The sequence below is a fragment of the Charadrius vociferus genome, unplaced genomic scaffold (assembly GCF_000708025.1).
Source record: "Charadrius vociferus isolate BGI_N301 unplaced genomic scaffold, ASM70802v2 scaffold647, whole genome shotgun sequence".
Taxonomy (NCBI): Eukaryota; Metazoa; Chordata; class Aves; order Charadriiformes; family Charadriidae; genus Charadrius; species Charadrius vociferus.
Window position 1 is genome coordinate 128,366 of NW_009649585.1, and position 24,784 is coordinate 153,149.

General features: G+C 52.8%; 1 protein-coding gene across 1 annotated transcript in view; it reads left to right on the forward strand.

Moving 5' to 3' along the window:
* Positions 1–24,784, forward strand: part of OTOF (otoferlin) — a 134,566-nt gene that overhangs the window by 40,140 nt on the left and 69,642 nt on the right. The window contains exons 4-5 of the mRNA XM_009890366.1: positions 16,943–17,042; positions 22,703–22,914. Of these exons, the coding sequence (XP_009888668.1) occupies positions 16,943–17,042; positions 22,703–22,914 (312 nt within the window). The remainder of the gene's footprint in view (positions 1–16,942; positions 17,043–22,702; positions 22,915–24,784) is intronic.

Below are 24,784 nucleotides of genomic sequence, written 5' to 3' on the forward strand. Positions count from 1 at the left end.
GCTGGAGGTGGCCTTGGGCAACCTGGGCTGGTGGGAGGTGTCCCTGCCCAGGTCAGGGGGTTGGACTAGATGATCTTCAAGGTCCTTTCCAACCTAAACCATTCTGTGATTCTATGATACTCAGTCTAAATCTCCCCTCTTTTAGTTTAAAGCCATCACCCCTTGTCCTATGGCAGCGGGCCTCGCTAAAAAGTCAGTCCCCATCTTTCTTACAAGCCCACTTTAAGTACTGAAATGCTGAGCTTGTCCTCCCAGGTTAGAGTCTCCTCCCGCCCTGCTGTAGGATGTATCTGGACCAGGTTCACGGCAGCCTCAGACCAGCTGCCCAGGGCGGTGGTGGAGTGTCCAGCACAGCAGTGGAGCATCCAGCACAGCGGTGGATTGTCCAGCACCTCCCTGCAGATGTTTGCCAGAGTTTAATTACCTGTTCTGTCTCTCTCTACTGAATTACAAAGCCCTTCAGGTTAGAAACAGTTTCCTCATGCTGGCATTTGCAGACAGTGGTAAAATGAACCTCCACGCCTGTCTGTGACAGTATGTGTCCAGTCTGACCCTCGGCAATTAAGAGGCCCCACACGGTGTGCTCTCTTTGCTGCTCGTCTTTGCTTTGGGCCATTGGAGTGGCTCATCCCGGCAGCCCAGCCCAGGAGAGGAGCCAAGATCAGAGAGCCCCTTCAGCAAACACCAAACAAGACATCTTCCCTGGGAAGCAGGGTTTCAAGAGGGGCTTCATCTCCTCTCACTGCAGTGTAGGTGTCCGTGGGGAGGTAGGGCTCAGCTTAGGTGCCCACATGGATCTCCAGTGCCCTTTGAGTGTCCGGCTTCTGGAAGGACCCATGTCTCCTGTAGATCCAAAGCTGTATCCGCCAGCCCTGTGTTTGTCTCAGACATCCCAGGACAAATGCGTGGCAACAGGTACTCATGTTTAGGTGATGGAGCTGAACCCCCAACAGCTGGAGAGGGGTCTGGGAGAGGCAGGAGCAGCAAGGCATGTCCAGTGTCAGGGCGACGTGTTTTGGGCACAAGGAACTGAGAACTGGCTGTGGCTGAAGGATGGGCTGAAAAGGCTGAGGTTCCCTGAAGCAGAAGGCAACCAGGACCCCAAAGAAGGCAACGACAGAACAGCCTTAGTCCAACCCTATAAGCTGCCTACTGATGGAGGAAGGAATACGTTTCAGATCTGAGCATCCATGGCAGGAATCAATCTGCAGAACAGACTACTCCAAGGCATAAATATCAAGGGATTCGCCAGGAGTTTATGTTCAGACTCACAGCATTCCTCCTGCTGGCTAAGAAACGTCCACACCAAGATATTAGCGCCAAGGCACAGCCAAGGAACCTGGCCCCATCCCACCGCCGGCAGTGATGCTGCCTCAAGGGAATGGAGGGGATCTGTGGCACAAAACAAAAAAAAATTAAAGCCCCGGGTCACAAGCCAGTGCTGTAGCTACAGCCCATCCTCCTTGCACAGAAAGGAGTTGGAGGAGGAGGAGGACGGACAGACATAAGTCTTGGAGAGGAGGGAGAGGAGCGGGGAGAAGCAGAGCCCTAGCGCTGGGTTTCGGAAAGGTGAGCCGCGGTCTCTGAATAATTCATGTGCAGCTGATTAGTGCTATTTATCAAAGCCCCAGATAAAGTCATGACACCTGATGCAGGTCCACCCTGAATAATGGAGGGGCCCAGTGCCCAGATCATTGAGTTGCTTTTGTTTCCTGCCTCAGTGGCCATCAGCATGCAGCTAATTAGCTGGTAAGATAATCCTTTCCCGGCCCAGCCGGTGCCTCGGCCTCCTTAGAGCAGCTGATTGCGTGTCGGCTCCTTGGAAGGGCCGTGGGCTCCGGTGGGTCTCGGCTCTGGGATGGTAGCTGTCCCTGAGAGCCGTGCCCAAAGGAAGGGGCAGAGCATGGAATTGAGGAGATAGTTCATGAGGACAACTCAAATGGGCTAGACCAGTGGTGACACCAGCTCAGAAACCCGTCTCCAGCCCCTGACTGGGCAGGGCATCCCCAGGCTGGGACTCTGTCCTCCAGCCAAGACCCATCCAAACCAGCCCAGGGATTCCCTGTCCTGGTGCAGGTTGATGAGGGACACGGCCACATCCTGCCCATGGTTAATTTACTGGTTGAAAATGCTCCACACAAGAGAAGGACCAATAATCGTGGGTTATAGAATCATAGAATCACAGAACCATTTGGGTTGGAAGGGACCTTTAAAGACCATTCCGTCCAACCCCCCTGCCCTGGGCAGGGACACCTCCCACCAGCCCAGGTTGCTCCAAGCCCCATCCAACCTGGTCTTGAACACCTCCAGGGATGGAGCTTCCACAGCTTCTCTGGGCAACTTGTTCCAGTGCCTCACCACCACCCTCAGAGTGAAAAATGGGTCCTACACACCCATCCTGCAGACGTGAGATGCTTCATCTGATGCCGTGTATCCCATCCTGGAAAGCACGTGGTGAAGCCAAATAACTGCTGCATGGTGGGATGACCTGGGTAAAAGTACCAAGTTCCTACTGGAACTCGGTTCATCTCTTCTGGTCCTCTGGGGAGACCTACAAAATACCTTCAAGATGGGTGAAAATTCACAGGATGTGGTCCCACAGTGAAGAGCCCTCGGAGAAGGCAAGAGCAGGAGGCAGGTCCATGATGCGAGGTCCCAGATGTGGATTTGAGTGTGTCTGAGCAGAGGAAGACAACTGTGGGACATGTATGAATGACATGGGGTGGAGGACTGTATGCACAGGAGAGGCGGAGATGCAAGAAGCAAGTGGAGGTGAGACATCAGAGAGGATGGCTGTGTGGTGCAGCAGCCACGGAGCACCATCCCTGAGGCAGGAGGTCTGGTCCCTGCTGCTGCTCCCACTCCTGACCTGCTGGGACAGCCTGGACAAGCCTCTTCTGGGCCACATGTTTCCTTTGGGCATAAAACCAGGACACCACCAGTTAACGGCCACATCCCTTAAGGGTGAGGAAGGCTCCGAAGAGCTTTTGCTTTGGGGTGGTTTGTTTTCCTCTATGTCACTGTTTTCCTCTCCGGGGCGAGAAGCGGTAACTGGATCTGGCCAAAGACCAAAAGCCACGTTACGAACCCGCCGGGTCCCCGCCGGCCTGATGGGCGACGCAGGGGTGGGGGCACAGATAACATCCCCCTGCAGGAAACCGATACCCACGGGGAAGAGACAGGAGCTGGCTCTCCTTACCTGACAGAGAGACAAAGAGACCAATACCAAAGGCTTTTAATACAGCGCTGTGCTCTCTGGCATAAAAATAGAGCTTTGTTTTGTCCTTTGTACTCTGTCTTCTCCAGCAATTAAGATCTTGATGGGATTCGCGTCGTTTTGTATGAAACTGCCTCCAACTTGCAGAAGCCAGGGTGCTCACCTTTTCATCGGTGGAAAACAATCTGCTGCAGAGTCGCTGTGGGAAGAATATAATGGAAAAAAAAAATTATTAACGCTGGTGCCGTAGGTTTCCCTTCTCATCGGAGTGCCCTCCCCGTGCAGAGCGGTGCTTGGCGGGCAGACCCTGGGCAGGTAGGATGCTGCAAGAGCTGCGTTTCGCAAACCAGAAGGTGCCGCGTTTTCCCTGAGAGGGTGCTTGGACCGCAGCTGGGCGAGCCTTTCCCCTGCCCAGCTCGCTTAGACGTCTCAGAGGTCTGAGCTGCAGCCCTTGGAGCATCGTCAGGGATGCAGGAGATGCGGTTCCCCCCATTTCCTTCCCTCTCAGTGTGGGAGGTCCCAGAGATACCCTGAGGTGGCATCCAGCGGTCTGCGTCTGACTCACCACGGCACTGGATGAGGGATGCCTCCAGTCCACAAAAAGGCAGAAAACAATTAAATCTCTTTGAACAAAACTGAGTACGCTTGTGACCCGGGTTTACACAGGATCATGGCACACCAGCCTCACGCTTTTGCCTCAGTCCCAAACAATTTTTGAGGGTCCCTTCCTAATTTCATCAGTAAGAGAAAAAAAAAAAAAAATCATGTGGAAGGATCTTATGGGATTTGGGGGCCACCTGCCCAACTCAGGGTTTATATTTGTCATTTTCATGTGTGATTTGGATCCCCAAACTTTATTACACGAAGTCCAGACCGGGCAGGTCTCCTGGAGGGATTCTTACACCTGTCTTAGTAGGTGGGAGCAACCCAGTAACCTTGATTATCCAAACATCATTAAAACAACTTTTTCCACTAATCCTTTCAGCTCTGAGGACGCAGAAATTCACTCCCCAATGTTGTTACAGGCTGTCTTTGCAACAAGCTGTTAGTTGTAAGAGTCCTTTGGTTTTGTGTTATTAACTGTACAGAAGCAAAAAGGACCCAATGGAACAGACTCTGTTCTCTGGCACGGCTCTTATATTTAAATTTTTATATTTAAATTACTCCAGTTCAAAAGAGGACATAATGAATAGTCACAAGGTTAAACTGGGGAGGAAGCAGTTATGCATCATCTGTTTCAGTAGAAGAACTTGGAAGACGTGAAGATGGAGGTAGCAGGAGGCAGGCTCAGGATGCAGTGGGTCTTCAGGTGATGCTGGGTGGGCTGTGGAGAACCCCACCACAAGATCCGGTGAACACTGAAAATTTAGTTTCAAAACTCAATCTGACATCTTCATGGAAGAAAAATCTGTGTGAGTTTCTTGAACACAAAGATATCCCCTCTGGCCCCAGGAGGCCTAAGGTGGACATCTTATGTAGGCCAGACAACTCATACTTGGGATGACAAGGTTTGATGGACTGTGGTCCTTCCTGGTGTATCTGGGTTATCATTACAAATGGATTTGTCCTCCTGAAAGCCCAGGCTCCCCAGCCCTTCTGACCCATGGGCTACACTCGTTCTTTTCAATTTTTTTCTTAAATCTGCACTTTTTTTCTTCTCCATTGTCCATTGCGCTTCTTGAGCTGTGGGATTATTCACCTCAGAGGAAGACCCTAGTCACAGTTTTTTTCCAGTTGGTGCAAAGTACGTCTGGTAGGGATCAGTCCAGTGAGTGGGGTCTCCTCTCACAAGGGTGGCAAGTGCTCCAGAGCCCAAGGTTCATAAAGCCCAGTGCATCTTCCCAGCCCTCAGGGCTGGTGCCTGTGGTACACCAACAGCTGCCTGGTCCGCAAGCAGATGTATCATCTACCTGAAACCTTTCTCCTGCACGGAACCCCTTGCAATGGGATGGCTGCAGCAAACAAGTCTGAAGTCTCATTAAGAGTTTCTAGCATCACCTTCCACGGAGGGTAAAAGATAGATGGACAAGGTGTGCTTGGTTATGACCTGGGAGGACTGATGTCACCAGGGGCAGGAACCTGGGAAGGCAGAAGTTTCCATACCATGTCAGAGATGCAAGCTAATCAGCCGAGATGTCTACGGAGGTATCAGCTCAGCCTTTCTGTGAGCGATACCATGTCATACAACTTGTCTGGTTCTGCAGACAAGGCTGGCACGTGAACAAAGAGCTGCAACGCTGATCCCCGTGGAGGAGGGAAGCTGCAGAGATGGAGATTAGCGGAGTCCAGACTTCCCAGGAGGAGCTGCAAATCATCTTGGCTCACCGAAAGCCAGAGTAATGTGAGCAGGGTGAGAGCGCAGCTGGGACAGTTCATGGAATCATAGAATCATAGAATGATTTGGGTTGGAAGGGACCTTGAAGATCATCGAGTTCCAACCCCCCTGCCCTGGGCAGGGACACCTCCCACTAGACCAGGTTGCCCAAGGCCACTTCCAGCCTGGCCTTGAACACCTCCAGGGATGGGGCAGCCACAGCTTCTCGGGGCAGCCTGCGCCTGGGGATCACCATCTTCACAAGAAACAATTTTTTCCTCATATCTCATCTCAGTGTCCCCTCTTTTCAAGCAGACAGGACTGGCTGGAAGACCAAAGATGTGTGAGGGGTCCAAAAATGTGTGACGAGAAACCAGGGAGCTGCTCTGTTGAGCATGAGGGTCGGTCTGGTTGGTCTGTGAAGCTCCTTGGGGTACCTGGGAGGGAGAGGCAATGGCTCTCCAGGAGCTCAGGCTGGAAAAGCATAAAGTAAATGAGCTGAAAGGGAGTTGCTGTTGGATACCGGCACAGCTGACGGTACGTTTGGAAGCCTCAGTGCCTGTATTTATGTACAAACCCGTGTTTGGGCAGCGCTGATAAATGCAAATTGTTTCCTCTTGCGGCTTATGCGATGAGTGCCCTGGAGCTCGGACCGAAATGAAGAGCTTTTTTCCCTGTCTAGCCAAATTGCAGTTTCATCTGTCATCATCTGCTCTTTAAGTTAAAGCTTCCTAAATCACTTCCCTCCTAATTGCCCTCTTCGCACCCAGCCTGCGCGGTAGGCAAGTCAGAGTGTACGTAATTACTTTTGTTTTGTTAACATTCGGATAACCTGGTGAAACGTGGGACACAACAACTGTTCCAGCTCAGCAGCCTCCGGGTATCAAAAGTTCTTCGGTGAATTGACTTTTTTTCAGCAAACCCTTGCAAAAAGAAAAAAATTCTCATTAAATATAAATGGATTTTCTTTTCACCCTGGAAGACAAGAGGAATAACATAATGAGTGCCAGTCAGCCCTGTCATATTGCAATATACCCTGTCAGGTAACTAATTGGGGATGAGATTGCAGATCTGGTTGCTAAAGTGGTAATTTGGGTATACTTAGACTTCCGCACCGTGTTTGACTTGGTGTCACGCAATATTTTGATTAAGAAATGAAAAATTCTGGGGAAATTTGACACGGCGGGTGCTTGAAGGTGTTACGCACGTGAGCGGGGCTTGGGGGTGAGTGCAGGCAGGGATTCCTCCTTGAGGATGCTGGCAGCCGGAGGAGCCCTGCGGGGACCAGACTTCCCCACGTGCAGGGAGCGGTTACGCCTAGCAGCACGGGCAAGGATGCCGCGCGTGGGAAAGCTGGTATGGAGCTGCTGCAATTGCTTGGCAGCCCCGGGAATAACAGCGTTATGTGCCTCAGTGCGACCAGGAAAAAAAATCGTGTCTAGTTTCAGAGCTCACCTCTTCAGAAAGGTGATGGAAAAACGGGGTTGGTTAGAGAGGAGCAGCCAAAGCTGTTCAAACTGACCCTGAAGCCATCAGCAGCTCTATCTCTTTGGCTTGTCAGTAAGGGAAGGAAGAGGTGGCCTGATCATGGATCAAGAAGTAGGAATTTGGTGGCCATCACGACTGGAGATGACAAATCATAGAATCATAGAATGGTTTAGGTTGGAAAGGACCTTCAAGATCATCTTGTTCCCACCCCTCTGCCCTGGGCAGGGACACCTCCCCCCAGCCCAGGTTGCTCCAAGCTCCATCCAGCCTGGCCTTGAACACCTCCAGGGATGGGGCCTCAACAACTTCTCCAGGCAACCTGTTCCAATGCCGCACCACCCTTAAAGTGAAAATTTTCTTCCTAATGTTTAATCTAAACCTGCCCTCTTCCAGTTTAGAGCCATTTCCCCTCGTCCTGTCACTACATGCCTTTGTAAAAAGTCCCTCCCCAGCTCTCCTGGAGCCCCTTTAGGCACTGGAAGGGGCTCTGAGGTCTCCCCTTTTTGGCCTTCTCTTCTCCAGGCTGAACACCCCCACCTCTCCCAGCCTGTCCTCATAGGAGAGGGGCTCCAGCCCTCCCAGCATCTTCGTGGCCTCCTCTGGACCCAAGGATCATCATCTCAGCAGATTTTAGCTGAGTGGGGCTGAGCCGCGTGGTGGTCTAAGCCCCACTGATGGTCCAAAAGATTAGCATCTCCCATGATCTCTTTGAGCAGCCCAGATGTTGGTCGTGTCCCATGCTGCCTGTTTCGCACTGCAGTAGGTCATTAATCCAGGGTAGACTGTGCGCCGGTCAGGTGTTTGGGAGAACTGCTCTCCGTCCCCACCATGCCTCCAGGTTGGAGACTGTCCCTGAGGACCAGGAGCCCTCAGATCTCCTCTGCCCTCTGGGCGGGTGCCAGGTTGAGTGGGACACCTGCGAGCAAGGCGGCGCTCAGGGTGTACTCTGGGTTGCAGCCACCCTGCAGGAGTTGGGAGATGCTGCTTTGGGGTGGTGGTGGGGGTTTGCAACCAAATCCTTCCGCGTTTGCAGGTTGTAGTGCCGGGGGGGTGGGAAGGCGTCCCGGCAGGGGGAAGGCAGCAGGAAGATGCAATGGCTCCTCCTGCCTGCCTTAATTCTCCACACGATATTCGTGGGTTTGTCTCAGCCACTCTGGAGCATGACGAGCCTTGAAAGTTCATTTGGGTGGGGAGCAGGCGAGGATGGGGGGATGCGTTGTATAATGGTTCAGCATGGTCACTTTTTTTTTTTATTTTTCTATTTTTTTTTTCCTGTTTTCCATCAGATTAAAATCCTAATCTCAGTCCCAGAGCTTTGATTAGGGCCTGACCCAATTTCTCCATCTATCCTAGTGCCCTATGCAGACATCACCAGGATCCTTTTCTGTCCCAAGCTCCCGGCTAGGTTGGCCATGGCCAAGGGGAAGTTCTCCTCTCCAAACCACCCTGGGGCTGCCCTGGCTAACCCCTGCATCCCTGGGATGGGCTGGGGATGGTGCATTGGCCTGGCCAACCCTGGCCAGCAGCATCCCAGTGTGCATGGGTGAGGGACAGTGCCCAGGCAGCACTTAATTCCCTAATTTAGATGGAGCCAACCACTCCGAGTGGTGCAGGAGCAGGAGACCAACTCTTCCTGAGGTCTTTACGCTCAGTGCGGGTTGGATCCTCCCTTGGGCAGCTGAGCCTTCTTTCCAGTCTCCCAGGCTTTTGGGGGCCTGGCAATAGGTTAAAAACAGCGGCATCTCTCTGCTTTCCCCACCCTACCTTGTGAGAGGTTTCTGGAGGTGGGGACCAGACCAAACCTGGACAGACATGCCATGATTTGCCTTTTGTCACTTCCCAGGATCTGATGACGGGTGGATGGATGGATGGATGGATGGAGATGCTGCCACCCCACCAGAGGCTCTCCCTGGCTGCAGGACCAGAACTTGCCCAGGGAGCAAAGAGCATCCAAAGGCTGAAGGGGGAAGAGGGGAAGAGGGGAAGAGGGTAGACAGGACTTTGTGGGCTGGAGGATGCTCTTAGCAAAGCCAGATGGCCGTCTTGGCCTCAGAGCCTTTGCTTGGACAGAGTGGGCACTTCGGCGCCGGCAATGCCTGGTGGGCTTCACCATCACCCCCAGCCACCATCCCTCCTGAGCTGCACTGGGCACACAGGCGGCTTCGTTGAAAGATGGCATGTGCCAAAAGGGCAAAGAGCAAAATGCAGCATGCCATGGGGTGCGCAGCAGCCCCAGACTGCCCCGATCCAAGGCTTTGAGCGAGCTCCAAGCACCGAACCGGCCGGGCTGGGTTTGAAACAAGAGATGTTCCTACAGTCTGATAAAATTACGAGTGACCCAGAAAAACTCCCTCTCTTTCCATCAGCAGAAATGCCAGGGAGGGGAGCGGGGCACTTGATGAATTATGAAACACTTGGAAATGAAAGGCTGTGTGGGCAAGTGCTGAATATTTCATTGCCTTTTGCTTGGCTCTTGCCTGCCAGGGGAAGCGGGTTGGGAGGGGTCCACGTTATCCCGAGCCTAATGCTGCGGCATCTTCCCAATAATTCGCACTCACGCAGACGAGCTGGCCCGAGGTCGGCGAGCAGTGCTGGGGAGCGCAGAGGCACATAATCCTGGGCTGCATCAGAAGTGTGGCCAGCAGGGCGAGGGAGGGGGTTCTGCCCCTCTACTCCCCTCTGGTGAGACCCCACCTGGAGTACTGCGTCCAGCTCTGGAGTCCCCAACAGAAGAAGGACATGGACCTGCTGGAGCGTGTCCAGAGGTGAGCCACGAGGATGATGAGAGAGCTGGAGCACCTCTCCCATGAGGAGAGGCTGAGAGAGTTGGGGCTGTTCAGCCTGGAGAAGAGAAGGCTCCGGGGAGATCTTATTGCCGCCTTCCAGTGCCTAAAGGGGCTCCAGGAGAGCTGGGGAGGGACTTTTTACTGGGGCATGGAGTGACAGGACGAGGGGGAATGGCTCTAAACTGGAAGAGGGCAGGTTTAGATTAAACATTAGGAAGAAAATTTTCACTTTAAGGGTAGTACGGCATTGGAACAGGTTGCCCAGAGAGGTTGTTGAGGCCCCATCCCTGGAGGTGTTCAAGGCCAGGCTGGATGGAGCTTGGAGCAACCTGGGCTGGTGGGAGGTGTCCCTGCCCACAGCAGGGAGATTGGAACTTGAAGATCTTCAAGGTCCCTTCCAACCTAAATCATTCTGTGATTCTATGATTCTATAAATCAGGCTGAAAGGGTTGCAAAGACGTGCTAAGGGGATGTTGAAAGGACCTACAACTCACTGACTTCTCAGGAGATGGGAGCATCCCCTCTTTGCCTGTTGTCACCCTCCAGATATTGCACCTGGGGAAAAGCTGCCACGGGACTGGGACTGGCTGTGACATACCTCTTCTTATCCTCTCCCACAATAGCAGCAGCCTGCAATTCCCAGCAATCGCAGGTGCTTTCAACTGTAGCTCAGCTGGGGAGAGCATTGAGGTGGTGGAGACGGAGGTGGTGATGCTGCTGCAGCCTCTGGGCTTCTCTCGGGTGACCTTGTCCCAGAGAGAGGCAGCACCACAGCAGGTCGCAGAAGCAGGAGGTGTCTGGCCAATCGGTTTGGGAGGGTCAGGAGGGGCTCCCGGCTCTCTGCTGCAGTTGGGGCACACGCTGTCTTGATGGGTCCCTCTGCCTGGCACATCCCCGCCGTCCTGTTCTCATGCGGAGATGTCGCCTGACTCTGGCGTCCCATCCCACAGCCACGCTCCTGGGCAAGCACGGAGGGCTGGGCATGAAGTGCCTCTTGGAGACGTTTGCACCCTGTTTGACTCCTGGGGGTGTGTGTGTGTGTGTGTCCCCTTTTTGTTATTTGGTTTGACAGGGTCAGATCCAGATGCTCTCAGGGAGAACCCCCGAAGGGGTGTGTTGTTCATAGAATCACAGAATGGTTTAGGTTGGAAAGGACCTTGAAGATCATCGAGTTCCAACCCCCCTGCCCTGGGCAGGGACACCTCCCACCAGCCCAGGTTGCCCAAGGCCACCTCCAGCCTGGCCTTGAACACCTCCAGGGATGGGGCCTCAACAACCTCTCTGGGCAACCTGTGCCAGTGCCTCACCACCCTCACAGGGAAAAACTTCTTCTTAATGTTTAATCTAAACCTGCCCTCTCCCAGTTTATACAGGTCCTACCATGCCATAAAGCCTTGAGCACACACAAACTGCTGCAGCTCTCGTACCCCTCCTGGCAAAGCCACAACACCTACACCGGAGAAACCCCCCAGTTACTCCTGTTTCTAAAGCGCTGTTGGTATTAAGACTTGACATGTTGTGAGATGAGCTGATCTGTGGTCTCTCAGACCTGCCCGCTGTGGGGGCCTTCATTAACTGCAAAGCACCAGGGAGATTCACATACATTGTCACCACCGCGTAGCAGAGCCCTCCTCTTTCAGGCCAGCCTCCCCTGTGCCCTGTCCCACCACCACCAGCAAGGGGGTTTAGAGGAACTGGAAGAGCCCCTCATTCCCGCAGCGTATTTCTTACGATACCTTTAGGTATTTCCCATGGAATGGTGTTCCCTGGAGGCACCAATTCATTGCAAAGTCTTGTCATGACCCATTTAAGACTTCAGCTGCTTCTTCAGAGGGGTCAACACCACCAGCTGTCAGCTGAAACTACCACCACCACCATAACCATACCCTCAACTGACTGGACCTGGAGAATGCAACCTGCAGGGAGAGGTGGAGATAGCAGGGTTTGGTTGGTCTGGAGGAGAGGACACCAAGGGACGACCTAACAGCAGCCTGCAGCTACTCAAAGGGGAGTTACAGAGACGCCCATAGTGACAGGTGGAATGACAAGGAGGAACAGCCACAGACTGTGGCTTTGGGGGATTGGGAGGTTCAGCTTGGATATCAGGGAAATATTCTTGCCCAGGAGGGTGGTGCAGCCTCAACAGACCAGCAAGGAGATGGGGGTGTCTCCATCCATGGAGGTTTTTGAGGCTTAGCTGGATAATGCCATGGTCAAACTCATCCATAGTTGGTGATGATCTTACTCAGTGTGGGATGTCTTTGATTAGAATCATAGAATTGTGGGAGGTTCAGCTTGGATATCAGGGAAATATTCTTGCCCAGGAGGGTGGTGCAGCCTCAACAGACCAGCAAGGAGATGGGGGTGTCTCCATCCATGGAGGTTTTTGAGGCTTAGCTGGATAATGCCATGGTCAAACTCATCCATAGTTGGTGATGATCTTACTCAGTGTGGGATGTCTTTGATTAGAATCATAGAATTGTCTAGGTTGGAAGGGACCTTTAAGGTCATCGAGTCCAACCATCAGCCCAACACTGCCAAAACCACCACTAAGCCATGTCCCTCAGCACCACGTCTACACATCCTTTAAATACGTCCAGGGACGACGATTCCACCACCGCCCTGGGCAGCCTGTTCCAACAGATTCAAACGTACTGGCTCTCGAACAACAAGCCCCGAGCCCTGCCACGAGATCCCTCAGGAAACATTTCAGCCCTGCGCTGATTCGTTGCTAAAGCAGCAGCTGTGAGCACTGGGCAGCAGGGGCTTTCAGAGGGGAACCCAAGAGATGTTCAGGCAGGGAGAAGCGGGTACAGGCACATCCCTACCCCCTGCCATTGCGAAATAGGGCAAGGCGGCTTGAAACCTCTTCAGAGCAGCCTCTGCAGCTGCATTGGAAACCAGGAACGCCCAGCGTTGTTCATCCTCCATCAGCCTGAGGATACTGGAGTGGAAGGTGAATTGCAGTCTTATGTAAGTCAGCTTTTCCAGAGCATTAAATTGATCAGGAAAATTCAGTTATCTGCCTGAACTCGGTGAGCTCTGGTGTCAGAGACGTGGTTGGTTGATGGTAGCTGAGCTTTGAAGACTCTCTGTGTACTCACAGCCCACTGGAAAGACAAGCAAAATCTCGGCTCTTCCTCAGTGCCGTGGCAGTCATACCATGTCCCTCAGCAAAGGAGCACGCCTTGTCTTGAAACCACGGCTCTTCCCTCAGGGAAACTCGGCAAACCAGAGCTGCTGGAAAGGAGCCTGAGCCCAGGGTAAGTTCTCTGGAGACCAGGCTGCTTCCAGGTCATTTTGGTGGACTTTCCTCATGGCTGAGAGGTGCTCCCACTCACAGACACATGTGCCATCACTGTGTCCATCCAAGAAGCTTCCTATCCCTTCATCAGGCCACTCTGGAGGAACATGAATCTGTGAGCCAAAGGTACCTGGGTCCACCTTGACCTAAGAGGAGCAGACAAGCCACCACCACACCTTGGAGCTGTGTGGCATTCCCAAGGGGATGCATTTTCATGACGTTCCATCAGCAAACAGATTAAATACTGACAGCTACAAACCCATGTGAGAGCAAGAACTGCGCAATGCGTTACCAGCTGAGCCTGGCAACCTTCACAGACACATCTAACTCGTAAGCAACTGCACTAAAATAACTTGATTTTGGAGCTCAGGCCACAAGAGCATCCCTCCAAACGGACCTGCTGAAACCTGTTTGAACCCAGCCATGAGCAGAGGACAGCCCCCCTGAGCCTGTGCTCCAATCCTGAGAAATAAAGTGCAGACTTCTCTCAAGGAAACCGTTCCAAAACAAGAGAGCCGCTGCTCTTGGAAACAGCAAATAACATTATTTCACAAACCCTGAAAACCAGGCTGGTACGGCAGCCTTTTCCCCCAATAAGCCCAACTCGGAGAAGAAGCAGGTCTCCATGGGAGGCAACAATGCATTACTCATTGTGCACAAAGCAATGCGAAGCTCCCAAAGAAGAGGTCTTCATGGTCAACGCCCTACATGAGACCATGGAGGTAGAGTTAAAGGCACTCGGTGCTGCGATCCCCCCCATTAACAGCACATGGGAGCTGCAGAGGGGTGGTGAAAGCCCTGCAGGGAAGGGCCCCATCCTGCACAGCACACCACAACAGGGCTGCCACTGCTCTCCTCTGCTCCTGGAACATCACGTGCCACCAGCAAGCTACAGCAGGACCCATCAAAGGTCTGTTGGAAAACAGGACCTCCCCACTGCTGCTGCAAGCCAAAGAGAGATAAGTGGATGAGCAACCGTAAGGTCGTTTTTCTGTTTTCCTCAGGTAGTTTATTAATTTCCTCAGGTAGCTTATTATTATAAATGAGTGGTGTGCAGCGGGATAACTGCCCAGCAGAGTTTGATTTCACCCATGGCACTAGTGTCTGATCCCCACGCACCCAGGTGTGGGCACAAGCGGACACGGGGACCCATGCGAAGAAAGGCCATTTGGGTGGGGAACAGAAAAAAAACAAAAAAAAACCCCAAAAAAAACCAAAAAAAAGAGGGTTGGCAGAAAGGGGACTCAAGGACTCAGGCAAATCAAACCCCAAAACCAGCGAAGAGCCCAGGGAGCTGAGCAGGGCTGAGCAGACCCTGCCCTTCCATCCAGCGTTGTGCTTCAGAGCATGAGGGGATGGCTGGAGAGCTGGGAGAGACAAACCCCATCCTCAGCTCTGCCACAGACTGACCCAGGGCAAACCCGCAAACCCTGAATTTATCTCGGGTCTGCAGGCTGCCGAGGCAGACACGGCATCGGGTGCTCGGCTTCCACGGGGGCAGAGGCAGGAGAGGAGCCCTCAACATCCCACCGCACGGCGCGGGGAGTTCTCATCTCCCTCTCTGAAATCACATCTCGATAAATCCACGTGGCAGTAAGCGATGCCTTAAGGCTCGCAAGGAAGAAGTTTCATCAGCAGCAGCTTTCTCGCCGGCCCCAGCTGACATAGCGCTGCAGACATATTCCTGGCGTGCCGTTTAATATCTTCGCATGTCATCTGGGATCACGGCGCTGGAGATGACATGCAAGGCAGACGGCTCCACATTCACTGTTTCAGGGCTTTTTCTGTGTCAGGAGTCACTTGTTGATCCGTAGCTGGCTCATCTCAGGCTGGGAAGGTCCCTCTGGTGCAACAGCAGAACATGAAGAACACAAGAGCCACGGCTCCTTGACAAGCCATGAGCTGGCAAATAAGTAATGACTTTTATTAGAGACCGCCAGGCTTCTCCACTCCCTGTGGTATCTGTTTGGACCTGTAATTTAACAAACGTGGCTGCTTTTAGCGCACGCGGTGCTGTGCTCCTCAGCTGCGAGAGCAGCAGGCTGCAGCGAGCCCGGGCAAGAGCTACCGAGAGCAATTAGATGCCTTCATCCCGCTCCTCTTGGGGGAGTTTAGGAGGTGATCAGATGCTCAGGGGAGGGATGGCCATGGTGGTTGGATTGTGTTATATACCCTCACCTCAGCATGCATCTCGGCCTGTGGTGGGGATCAGGGCATGCAGGTCTGCTCGGCGCAGCGGTGGGGTTGGGGTTTGCCACTGAAGGGAAGATGGGAGCGCTCTGCTGTCAGACCAACGGCACCCAGCGCAAGAGTAGGAACAACCTGGGAAGGAGGAAATAATGTGTTAAACCATCACTCCGTACCTTATCGCTCTCTACAGCTCCCTGAAAGGAGGAGGTAGAGCAGTGGGGGCTGACCTCTTCTCCCTGGTGACAAGTGATAGGACAAGAGGAAATGGGTTCAAGTTGTGCCAGGTGAGGTTTAGATTGGATATTAGGATTTTTTTTTCACTGAAAGGGTTATTAAACATTGGAAGAGGCTGCCCAGGGAGGGGGTGGATTCGCCATCCCTGGAGATGTTTAAAAAAGAGTAGAGGTGGTACTTGGGGACATGGTTTAGAATTGGTTTTGTCAGGGTAGGGTAATGGTTGGACTTGATGATCTTAAAGGTCCCTTCCATCCTCAGCAGTTCTATGATGCTATGATTCTAACAAGCCCTTCTGGCTCTGGGACACGGTGTCCTGGCTGAGGTGAGGCTGTCACCAACTCTGGGAGGTGTGACAACCACGCAGGGACTGAACGTCAGCATGCAGCTCTCCCCGCACACTACAGGTGATGTTCTCATATGATGAAGGATCATAGGATCATACCAAAGGATGACAGGATAATTCAGACTGGACGGCATTTCAGGAGATCTCCAGTCCAGCCTTGTGCTCAGAGCTAGGTCAGCGTGACCTCACACCAGCTGGCTCTTGGGTTTTTCCAGTTGGAGCTTGGGAGCCCCCAGGATGTAGACTGCCTAACCTCCCTGAGTCTCTGCTGCATTGCTTGAAGATACCTAGCAGGCTGGGAGAGGGCTGGGACAAGGACACGAGCCTTCAGGCATCAGTTATGATTAGACCTCCCTTAGCAGAAGAGATTCAGTCTTCTCCTCTGAGCAGCTTTCAGACTCACATGGCACTCCTTCAGGCTATGTCCATCCAAGTAAACTAACCATCATGAGCCCTGTTCTCCAGCCCTGTGCCAACCCAGCTGAGCTGGGATGTTCAACTCATCCTACACACAACCGGGCACATCCAAACTCCTCCAGGGATGCTCTGCCCCAGGATAACCCCTCCTAGGTGGATGGGTTGGGGACAGGCGTGTTGACCTGGGACCTCCCCATGCCATAGCCTGTGCTGACAATGTCCTGGTGCAGATGGGTGGGGGACAGTGCCCTGGTTCTTGCCTTGTTCAATTTGCTAGCACAGATATAACTGCAGACATTCAGGATGAAAAAAGCCAGTTTGGGTTCCCTTAGTTGCATCCCAGTAATAAGAGACTGATGGTTCCTAAGGTCTCCTCTACTTTTCCTGACAGCGTTACTTTGAAATGGCTTCTTTCCTGGCTTCTCCTTTGCTCACCATCTCCGCTGACCTGGGGTCACTGGCTGCAGCTGCCAGAGTCCTTGGCCATGCTCTGATCCTGCATCTCATGTCTACCTCCTCTGAAGGCAAATGGGAAGTGAAAACAGCCACGCAAGCTCTCGCAACTTGGCCAGCAAAGCTCTTTTCCATTAAAAGGTGGTGGGAGCTCACCACAGCTCACCTGACTTTTCTCTTCTTTGCTCCATAGGCTCATTGGCACTTTCCGGATGGTCCTGCAAAAGGTGGTGGAGGAAGGGCAGGTAGAGGTGACGGACACGCTCATAGACGACAATAATTCAGCCATTCAGGTAGGTCATGAGGAATAAGCATCCACTGCTGCCCTTCAGTCATTGGTCCATCTGTCAGGATTTCTGTGGGAACAGAGAAGTCTGTGTTGTCATAGAATCACAGAATGGTTTGGGTGGGAGAGGACCTTAAAGATCATCTTGTCCCCCCCCCCTGCCCTGGGCAGGGACACCTCCCCCCAGCCCAGGTTGCTCCAAGCCCCGTCCAACCTGGCCTTGAACACCTCCAGGGATGGGGCAGCCACAGCTTCTCGGGGCAACCTGCCCCAGGGGATCACCACCCCCACAGGAAACAATTTCTTCCCAATATCTCATCTCAATCTCCCCTCTGTCAGTGTCAAACCATTCCCCCTTGTCCCACGGCTCCCCTCCCTGATCCAGAGTCCCTCCCCAGCTCTCCTGGAGCCCCTTTAGGCACTGGAAGGGGCTCTGAGGTCTCCCCGGAGCCTTCTCCAGGCTGAACAACCCCAACTCTGTTACGCACCTGAATCCACCTTTGCTTCATCCCGTTATTCTTGGTCTGAAGGACTAAGGCAGCCAGGACTGAGGGTGCACAGCAAGTGCTGGCTGTTCTGCATGCCGTGAGAAGCGTAGGGTGGGGACAAAGCAGGATGGGCCCGGGTTCAACCTGCACCCAGACAGGGAGACATCGCTCGTGCACAGCTGGGAAATAGCCTGCGAGGGTCCTGCTGCTGGAGACCCGCAGCAGCTCAGAGCACCGCGTGGTCCTCAGATCCCCGTAGAGATGCTCTGACCACAGTGCCGCGCTGAGCTCTGCTCCCAGCGCTCTCCTCCTGCCCCTGAGCAATCCCATACTGGCTCTGCCCCGGCCACCAGTGGACCAGCTTTAATCCATACCAGTAGCACTGGGTGCTTGAAATGCTCGACATGTACGTTATTTTTCTCTGACCTCAACGCTGCTTTTTTTTCTGACCCCTGTAGCACATGAGGAATACCTCGTGCAGCACCTTTTATACCCCTCTGGGGCAAATCCGGGTAAGAAATACCACCCTGGTCTGGGTCTGCACCCCTCACGCAGAGCCCCCGCCGCCAAGGAGAAGGCTCCCTGTCTGCGGAGCAGCCGCCCTGTGTTTCTGTCTGGTTAACGCATCGCATGGGAGCTGTTTCCCATGGAGACTGAGTTTTATAACACACTTGGAAATGCAGCTACTTCTGGTCTTCTTGGTTATCAAAACCCTGGTGGTTTAATTAAAACATAAAAACTCAACTGCCCCCCCCCGCCTTTTTTTCCTTATTCCTTTATAAGCTGCTTCCTACACTCAGCGTAAAGGAAAAGTGCAATTGCATGCAACCCTCTGTGCTAACAACAAGCAATTAGCAATGAAAAGATGAATGGTTTCATTAGGAGGAGACAGGAGGTGACTTCTGTGGCGGCAGAGGGAATGAAACCAATAAAAGTACAAGGAACACGGTCCAGAGGAGGGAGAAGAAACGGAGGAGTTGCAGACCCAGGGTGCAACAATAATGTCAGTGTTGGAGAAAATGGTTCTCTTAGTTAATTAGACTGAGAATTCGCCTGATTAAAGTCCACGGGACGCTCCAAAGGAAAGAAAATCCCATATTCTTAAGACACTTCAGTGCCACAGAGGGGGGACAGAGGAAGATCAATGGATGAGAATTAAATACATGCAACTTCTCGATGTCAATAATGATGAAATTTTTAGAATAGACTAACCTGAGGCAGTACCAGCCTTGACTGGTGCCTTACAGCCTGCCCAGGAGCTTGGTGTAGCTGCGCTGTAGGTCAAAGCAAGTGGTCTGCTACCCTCCGCCTCTTTATTAGCTTTGGGCTTCTAACTGGAGGCACCTGGAGGAGAAACAACCTGCCCCAGCCCATGCCTGACGTGCCGGATAACTTGTGCTCACCACCTCCCCTCTGAGAACCTCATGTCTATGTCTCCTCTGTGGCAGCTCCGCTAGAGTTGTTTTGGTTGGTATCCACCAAGCGCTCCGGAAAACATAAATACTGACTGTTGTCTATTGCAACAAAACTGGGGCAGCCTGGACAAGGCAGGCTTTACCGGAGTACAGATCTCCCTTGGGTAAGACAATAAAAAACCCCATGTTCTGCCCGCTGCAAGCCATATGGATGCACACGAGCATCTGGGGAGTTCTGGGGAAATCCAGTATCTAAAGGGGCTCCAGGAGAGCTGGGGAGGGACTTTTTACTGGGGCATGGAGTGACAGGACGAGGGGGAATGGCTCTAAACTGGAAGAGGGCAGGTTTAGATTAAACATTAGGCAGAAGTGTTTCCCTGTGAGGGTGGTGAGGCAGTGGCACAGGTTGCCCAGAGAGGTTGTTGAGGCCCCATCCCTGGAGGTGTTCAAGGCCAGGCTGGAGGTGGCCTTGGGCAACCTGGGCTGGTGGGAGGTGTCCCTGCCCATGGCAGGGGGTGGGACTTGATGATCTTCAAGGTCCCTTCCAACCCAAACCATCCTGTGATTCTATGGAAAGCCCATCAGCTGAGACAGGATAACTGGCCGTCTGCACTCTTCATCCTTTGAGATGTGAAGAAAAAGGTTTTACTCAGAAGCAACATGTTCCTCGTGTTGAGCAAACTCAAAGACAAATCACGCACAAGGGTTGGAAAAATCACCTCCAGGATTAGGAAATAAAGCAATCTCCATATGTCCCCTCTTGGCAAACCTCACCTCTCTCAGCTCCTTAAAACCTGTGATTTTAAAGGCATATTTCCTCTGCAAAGACACCTGAACAAGATCTGGCAGTGCATTATCTCCAGAAGGGCAGTGGGCAAGCAGGGCACAGATGCTGGAGGTGCTGCAATGCAGCGCAGCTCTGTTTCTGCAAGATGCTGGGCTGGCACCATGAATCCCTCCTGCAGACTGTGCTCACTGAGGTCCTACCATCCCACCTCCAAACCCAGCCTGGGGTGGCCATGCTTTGCAGACACATCGGTGTTGTCATGGTTTAACCCCAGCCAGCAACTGGGACCATGCAACCACTCGCTCACCCCCCGAGTTGGGATAGGGGTGAGAGTTGGAAGAGTAAAGGTGAGGAAAAACTCGTGGGTTGAGATAAAGACGGTTTAGTAGGTAGAGCAAAAGCCACGCACGCAAGTGAAACAACACAAGGAATTCCTTCCCCGCTCCCCACGGCAGGCGGGTGCTCAGCCATCCCCGGGACAACCGGGCTCCATCACACCTAACGGGGACTTGGGCAGACAAACGCCATCGCTCCCAACGTCCCCCCCGTCCTTCTCCTTCCCCGGCTTTATACCCCGAGCGTGACGTCCCATGGCGTGGCATAGCCCCGTGCTGAGGGGGGGTCGGCCGTCCTGGCTGTGTCCCCTCCCGGCTCCTCTTGCCCCCCGGCCCATCGCTGGTGGGGCGGTGTGAGGAGCAGAAACGGCCTCGAGAGCTCAGCGACAGCCAAACCCGCCCATGTGCCATCAGCGCTATTCTCATCCCAAACCCAAAGCGCAGCACCGCACCGGCTGCCGGCAGGAGAGTCAACCCCATCCCGGCCGAAACCGCGACAGGTCTGAAGGGTGTCCATCTTCATCAGCCCCCAACCCTGCATGAAAGGAGAGGCGCATCTTCACCGCCGTCATTTCATGGAATGCACTTTCTGGGCGTACCATCATCTTTCTGTAACCAGACGCAAAGGAAGGGTTGAAAATTGTTTTCCTTTTTTCTGGGCTGACTGCAAAACGCTGCTGACAGCTTCCAGCCAGCCCTGATAGCATTATTGAGTTGCCGTAGCAAAAAGATTAAAAGAGCCAGGAATTATAAAGCCAGGAGGGATATTTCATTCGTTGCCCCCGGCCTCCTACAAGAGGGGCTCTGAGATGTCTCAGAATTTTGTATTATCTCAAGTGGTGAAAGAAAAAACCCGACCAAATAAATATGATTTTAAAACGCCCAGTGACAGAGCAATCCACCAGCCCTTCAGTGAATCATTCCGCGCATTAATTTTCATTACTGTTAAATTGAGAGTTTTGTTTCCAGTGTAAATTTCTTTTGGTTTCAGCGTACACCTACTAATTTCCCTTCAGGCAAGTGATGATTTTATTCAGCCCAAACCTAAATCTTTCGGTTTATTACACCCATAATTTTTCATTTATTTGAAAGGTTTTTTACACCTTTAAATATAGTTTAAAAATGAGATCTCAAAATCAAATGTTTCACAACAGCCTTGAGGTGGTTTGAAAAATGTGAAAAATTAATGTTTCAACATGGATCTTTGTCTCTCCTCTGCATTTGTTTTTTTAAACAATCCGAAACAGCTTGGTGAGGTCAGCACAGTGTGGCAAATCAGTTTGATTGACTCCGATTTGTATTTTGCCATACGAAGAACAAAAATCAGTCAAAACCTTCCACGAAGCTCTGTTTCCAGCTGGGTTTGAGTCACCCCTTCGCTGTCATGTGCTACATGCGCAGAAGCCCTCCGGGCCATGTCGTGTATTTTCGGGCCTTTCGTATCATCCCTTTGACAAGCTGCAGTTGGAGCAAGTCAGGGTGCCGTACCACCTCTTAAAACACACGGATGAAAAAAGGAAGATTTTCTCATAAATTTTCCCGCTCCAGCCTGTTAGCCTTTTCGTCTGGTCCTCGTGTCTAAAACCAATTGCCTTTGCACAGAATCTAACTTAAAATTTCTCCGTGGAAGCTGAGTGGAGGTGGAGAAGGGTTTTTGCTTTTGCTTTGATCCTTGTAGCAGCTCTTTGCCTTTCAAAATCAGATCTGTTTTTAGGAGAGAGATTTTTCTGGCTGCTTTGTCCAAAGCTGTGCTTTTCGAAGGACTTTGGACATCAGGGCAGAGGTAGTGCCAGCCGTCCCTTGCAGCGAGATGAACTCTTACATACTCGATCACATTTTAAATCCAGAGAAAGATTTTTGGGGAAAAGTGTTCGAGAGCTCCAACCCTGCATTTGCTGCAGCAGCCTGGTGCAATCTCGGGGATCTAAGTGGGGGATGACCACGTAGAAGACGGAGATGACCTTACTCTTACTTGGTTCATCCAGAAGGAGCTTTAGCTCAAGCTTGGACAGACACAATGACAGGTCCCTTCCCAGCCCCAAGCCCCCACTGGGCTGGTCATGGCCGGGCTGGGAGATCCCCTCCCCAAACCAGGATCTGCCCAAACATCCTGAGGATGTCCATCCCTTGCCAAGCCCTGCCCTGCCGGGGGGTGGGATGGGGCCAGGCAGGAGCAAGGCACCATGCATCCATGGGGCTTGGCAGCCCAGCACTTAACAGCAGGGCACGGGTTCTTAACAAGTTGATGCACCACAGAGAAAAACCTACCAACGCGACTTGGCTTCGTCTGCTGGTGGTGCCTTCAGCTGCTCAAAGGGTTTGTCTGCTGTTCAGGGCTTTTGGCGTCTCTCATCTCTCATGTAGCTGGTCTGGGATGCACCAGCAGCTCCAAGTGAATCAGGCCCCTGGGCAGGAGGGAGGCTGCAGCACCATGCATGAGCAGGGTCAGACCACCTCCTGAAGCCAAAACCCTGCTCTCCAACTGTCTCAGGCACTAGGAAAGAAGAGACTTTGGGGTCACTAAGGCTCAGAGATCAAGCCAGCTGATGCAAAAGCTCTTCCTACCTTTCGGATTTCACAGGACCTTCCTTCCTCCCTTTGCTGCCCTTGGGGGCTGATTGTGTCTTTCTTGTGTGTTGCAGACCAGCATCTCCATAGAGATCAGGTACCAGGCTCTGGACAGGACAGTGGGCACATGGAACGACAAGGAGTTCCTGGAGACCCCCAGTGTCCACTCGGAGGGGGATGGCAGGTACCCCTTAGAGACAGACAGCCTCCTCTCCGGCCACCGGCAGGGCTCAGACGTCTCTCCAGGCAAATCCAACCAGCAGTCCGCAGAGAGGAGCTTCAGAAGGTAATGTGATGCTCAGCACTTGGAGATGTGTGATGGCAGCAGGGACGGGGAGGGCTTGGCTTGTCATGAAAGGGCAGCATTGCCCCAGTGCTCCTCTAAGGTGCATCACATCTCCTGGCTGTCCAAAGACCCATTATCACAGCTCAAGGCGTGGAGGGGCCAGCAGGTCCCTGGTGCTCCACCATGCCTGTCCAGCACAGAGCTGAACCTTCCAACAAGCGCTGAGGTTTGTAGCACGCAGCAGATGCTGGAGAGCAAATGTAAATAAGATTCAGAAAGGATTAAGGGTCTGACTGTTGGTCAGGCCTCACAGTGGATGGGATTAGAACCATGCGTGGGATGTAGAGCCATGCGTGGGGTCTTGCGTCTTGATGGAGCTCATGATTCTCCCAGAACTGAGCTGGTGGTGTGCCGAGGAGTGAGTATATCTGCAGCCAGGGGCAGGGGTAGGAGGGCATGTTGGCCACAAAACCACACCTGTGTGGATGCTTCTGGGGTGGAGGTGACAGTGACAGTGCCTCTGACCTGAGTCCGTGTGCTGAAGAGCATCATGAGCGTGCACATCCCATGGCAAGGCAGCTGGCACAGCAGAGGCTGGAGGAGAAACCGGGGACACTGTGGCATGGAGGAGGGAATGAGCCCTTGCACCTCCCTTGCAGCATTGACCCTCAAACAAACACTTAAGTGTCTCAAAGGCATTTTCAAACCTCCCTCCACAGTGGTCTGTACCTTACCAGGCTTAAATGAACCCCCATACCGAAGGCAGTGCCTGGGCAGGTGAGACTTGTTTGGATTATCTGAGAGACCCCTCGCCCTGTGATGGCAGGTGAGGACACCTCCAGTTCTTCTAAGGGGTGCTGTTACCAACTCTCTATTCATTTAAGGGTCCTTAGCATGACCCATGTGTCTTTCTAAGCTCATGGGACCTGACACTGGATGAAAACAAGCCCAGGGACCGCATCCTTCCATTTCTTGACACAAAGCCACTGCAACCAGTTGCAAGCCCGGCCTGGTGACTGGGAGGGGTGGAGAGGGCTCAGGACTGAGGACACTGCAGGTGGCAGTCCGTTGGGATGAGGTGCAAGCTGGGACTAGTTCTACCATGAGCTGTGGCTTATGGGTGCTCAGGGCTCAGTCCTTGCTGGGAGGAACAGCCCCTTCACCACCTCCTGTGCAGCCACGAGGCCAAGGCACAGATGGACACTGAGGACCCCATGACGCTGGACCAGATTCAGCCCACCCCATCACGGGTGCTCTGAACCCTGTGCTCAAATCCTCCCCCAGCTCATCAGACAACAGAGCTTTGCAAGTGTAAAATCACTTGTGTATGAATATATTGGGTGCACGGGTTGCTAAGCCAGATTTTCAGGCAGATTTATGTAGTTCGTGTAGTTGTGTTGTCCACAGTCCAGGTAGTGACTTTGTCCATCGGTCTCCACTCCAGTAGCTCTTGAACCCATTGGCCTCTTTCAGTTGGAAGATCGGAGACATCAAAGTCCTGAACTTGCTAAAAGTCTCGTGGAAAGATAAACTGGTAGAGGTGAGAGACTCTATGAGTGGGACAGGCAGAGAGTGCCGACAGCCCGGGCAGAGCCAGCTCCTCAGGTCACCCACCGCTCTCCTGGGAAGAGGACAGCCCTTGTCTGAGGGATACAGTCCCAAAGATGGAGAGCCTTTGTGCTTCCAAACCCACATGGGAGCCCAGCCTGGAGAACCTCATGCAGTTCAACAAGGCCAAGTGCAGGTCCTACAGCTGGGTCGGAGCGATCCCAAGCACAACTCCAGGCTGGGCAGGGAATGGCTGGAGAGCAGCCCTGAGGAGAAGGCCCTGGGGGGGCTGATTGACCAGAAGCTCAGCATGAGCCGGCAA